This window comes from Cebus imitator, unplaced genomic scaffold, assembly GCF_001604975.1.
Source record: "Cebus imitator isolate Cc_AM_T3 unplaced genomic scaffold, Cebus_imitator-1.0 Scaffold18, whole genome shotgun sequence".
Classification (NCBI taxonomy): Eukaryota; Metazoa; Chordata; class Mammalia; order Primates; family Cebidae; genus Cebus; species Cebus imitator.
In genome coordinates, this window is record NW_016107333.1 from 7,541,203 (window position 1) to 7,543,890 (window position 2,688).

The 2,688-nt window shown below is 47.8% G+C and overlaps 1 protein-coding gene across 2 annotated transcripts in view; it reads right to left on the minus strand.

The window, feature by feature from the left end:
* The window catches only part of LOC108292925 (agouti signaling protein), a 108,385-nt gene that overhangs the window by 6,084 nt on the left and 99,613 nt on the right, over positions 1 to 2,688 (minus strand). Inside the window, exon 2 of one of the 2 annotated variants that reach the window (XM_017514078.2) lies at positions 1,699 to 1,864. In XM_017514078.2, the coding sequence (XP_017369567.1) occupies positions 1,699 to 1,864 (166 nt within the window). Of the gene's footprint in view, positions 1 to 1,694; positions 1,865 to 2,688 lie in introns of those variants that run through there. The other variant, XR_005197592.1, reaches the window with a different exon arrangement.

The following is a 2,688-nucleotide window of genomic DNA, read 5'->3' on the forward strand; positions in this document are numbered from 1 at the left end:
TGTTGACCAGGATGGTCTCGATCTCTTGACCTCGTGATCCACCCGCCTCGGCCTCCCAAAGTGCTGGGATTACAGGCTTGAGCCACCGTGCCCAGCGATTATTTATTTATTAAAACAGTTCTTTTTTGAGACAGGGTCTCTCTGTCACCCAGGCTGGAGTACAGTGGTGTGATCACAGCTCTCTGCATCCTCGACCTCCTAAGCTCAAGCAATCCTCCTGCCTCAGCCTCCCAAATAGCTAGAACCATAGGCATGCACCACCATTTCTGGCTAGTTTTTGTTTGTTTTTGAGACAAGGTGTTACTCTGTCACCCAGGCTGGAGTACAGTAGCACAATCACAGCTCATTGTAGGCTCAAACGATCCTCCCACCTCAGTCTCCCAAGTAGCTGGGGCTACAGGTGCATGCCACCATGCCTGGCTAATTTTTGTATTTTTAGTAGAGATGGGGTTTCATTCTGTTGACCAGGCTGGTCTCGAACACCTGAGCACAAGAGAGCTGCCTGCCTTAGCCTACCAAAGTGCTGGGATTATAGGTGCACACCATCGTGCCTTGCTAGTTTTTAAATTTTTCTGTAGAGACAGGGTCTCCCTATGTTGCTTAGGCTGGTCTTGAGCTCCTAGGCTCAAATAATGCTCATGCCTCAGCTCCCTAAAGTGCTGGGATTACAGGCATGAGCCACTTCACCCAGCCCCAAATATCCTCTTTTCCTAGCAAAAGGCAAGGTAGTAAGGGATATTAGTGTTGAGTTTAGGCTTAGGTTCTAGAATTAAGCACCTGATTTTGAATTCTGGCTTTGCCAGTTGAAAACTGTGATCCATGCTAGTTACTTAACTCTCCTAAGCCTCAAGTTCCCCAACTGTGAAATATGAATAATGTACTCACCTCACAGTGCCTACCACACAGTATGTCTATGATTATTATCAGGTGAAGTCAAACCAGATCTCCAATACCAGGCTCTAATGCCCCTCATATTTTCCCCTGGGCCATCATTTTCAACCCTGACATGGCAGGACTGGTCCATCCCAGACTTGTGTATATTCTGAAGCATGTCCTAAAGTTTGTTACTGTTTTTTGTTTGTTTGTTTGTTTTTTGAGACGGAGTTTCACTCTTGTTACCCAGGCTGGAGTGCAATGGCACGATCTCGGCTCACCGCAACCTCCACCTCCTGGTGGTTCAGGCAATTCTCCTGCCTCAACCTCCCGAGCAGCTGGGATTACAGGCACGCGCCACCATGCCCAGCTAATGTTTTGTATTTTTAGTAGAGACCGGGTTTCACCATGTTGACCAGGATGGTCTCGATCTCTTGACCTCGTGATCCACCCGCCTCGGCCTCCCAAAGTGCTGGGATTACAGGCATGAGCAACCACGCCCGGCCCAAGTTTGTTACTGTTGATGGGAGTTATGTGATTCATTAAGTTTCAGAAATGCTAAGTTAAATGAAGTTCACCAAATGTCTTAACTCTAGGCCTTTCAGAGCCTCCGCCATGCTAAGCTGTATATTAGATTAGTGACATGCAGACCTTTTCCAAACCAAATGAGTCAAGGGACACTTATTCTCCCAGGATTATTTAATGGAATGAGCAAGAAGGAGCCATGACCATGGCAGTGGATCCTGGTAGCACCTCGGGGAGCATGCTTGATCTCCTGCAGCCCCTCTCCTGGGCCAGAGCCCAGAGATTAGGTGACTTACCCACAATAGAGACAGAAGGTAAATCCAGTAGGTTCACAGAGGAGTTGCTTCTCAGGCTTCTGTCATCTTGGAGCTTCTCCTCGGGTGGCAGGTGGCTGTAGGCAGTGAAGAAGCAGAGGAAGACCAGCAGGGTGGCCAGAAGCAGGCGGGTGACATCCATCCCAGGAGGCCTGAGTGTGACAGAGAAGGTGGTCAGGTGGGTGGGTCAGGAGTAGTTAAGAGGCCTTCCTGCTTTCTTTGTGCTTCTTTGGGTTGGTGTTCTGACCCTGTTAGGCAAGTGTCCTGGTAGAGCTGGAGGAGTAGCAAGGTTTAGGATGGGGAAGGGGAATTGATGAGGGAAGAAGAGAGAAGAGAGATGGGGAGAGGAAGAGAGAAGGACAGGGAATAGAAGGAGATTGGAGCAAAGAGAAAAGGAATGCATTGCACTGGTCTCTGCTGTCCAGAGGATGGTGTGTTGGCTGCTTCCATTTTTTTAATGTTTGTGGTCCCAGGAGACCCTAGGCCTGGGCAGAGTTGTTGAAAGGCCCCCAGTAGGACCTCACAGTAGCAGAGATTTTACTAAGGTGCACAGAATAAGGATAATAAGTTAAGGCTCAGTGAGAAAGATGCAGAGATAAATGGCGCTTTCAGACAAGCATATATGTTGGCTCATACCCTAGATTCCCGAACCCAGAGAGAACAAGTATAGTTTGTGTCAAGAGGACAGACCTGTCAACATAGGCCAACTGGATTTATGTATTATTTATTTATTTGCTAGCTGGATTTATTTTTGTTTGTTTTTCTTTTTTGTTTTTTAGATGGAGTCTCACTCCTGTCACCCAGGTGGGAATGCAGTGGTGTGATCTCGTCTCACTGCAATCTCTGCTTCCTGGGTCCAAGCAATTCTCCTGCCCTAGCCTCCCCAGTAGCTGGGATTACAGGTGCCCACCATTATGCCTGGCTAAGTTTTGTATTTTTTGGTAGAGATGGGGTTTTACCATGTTGGTCAGGATAA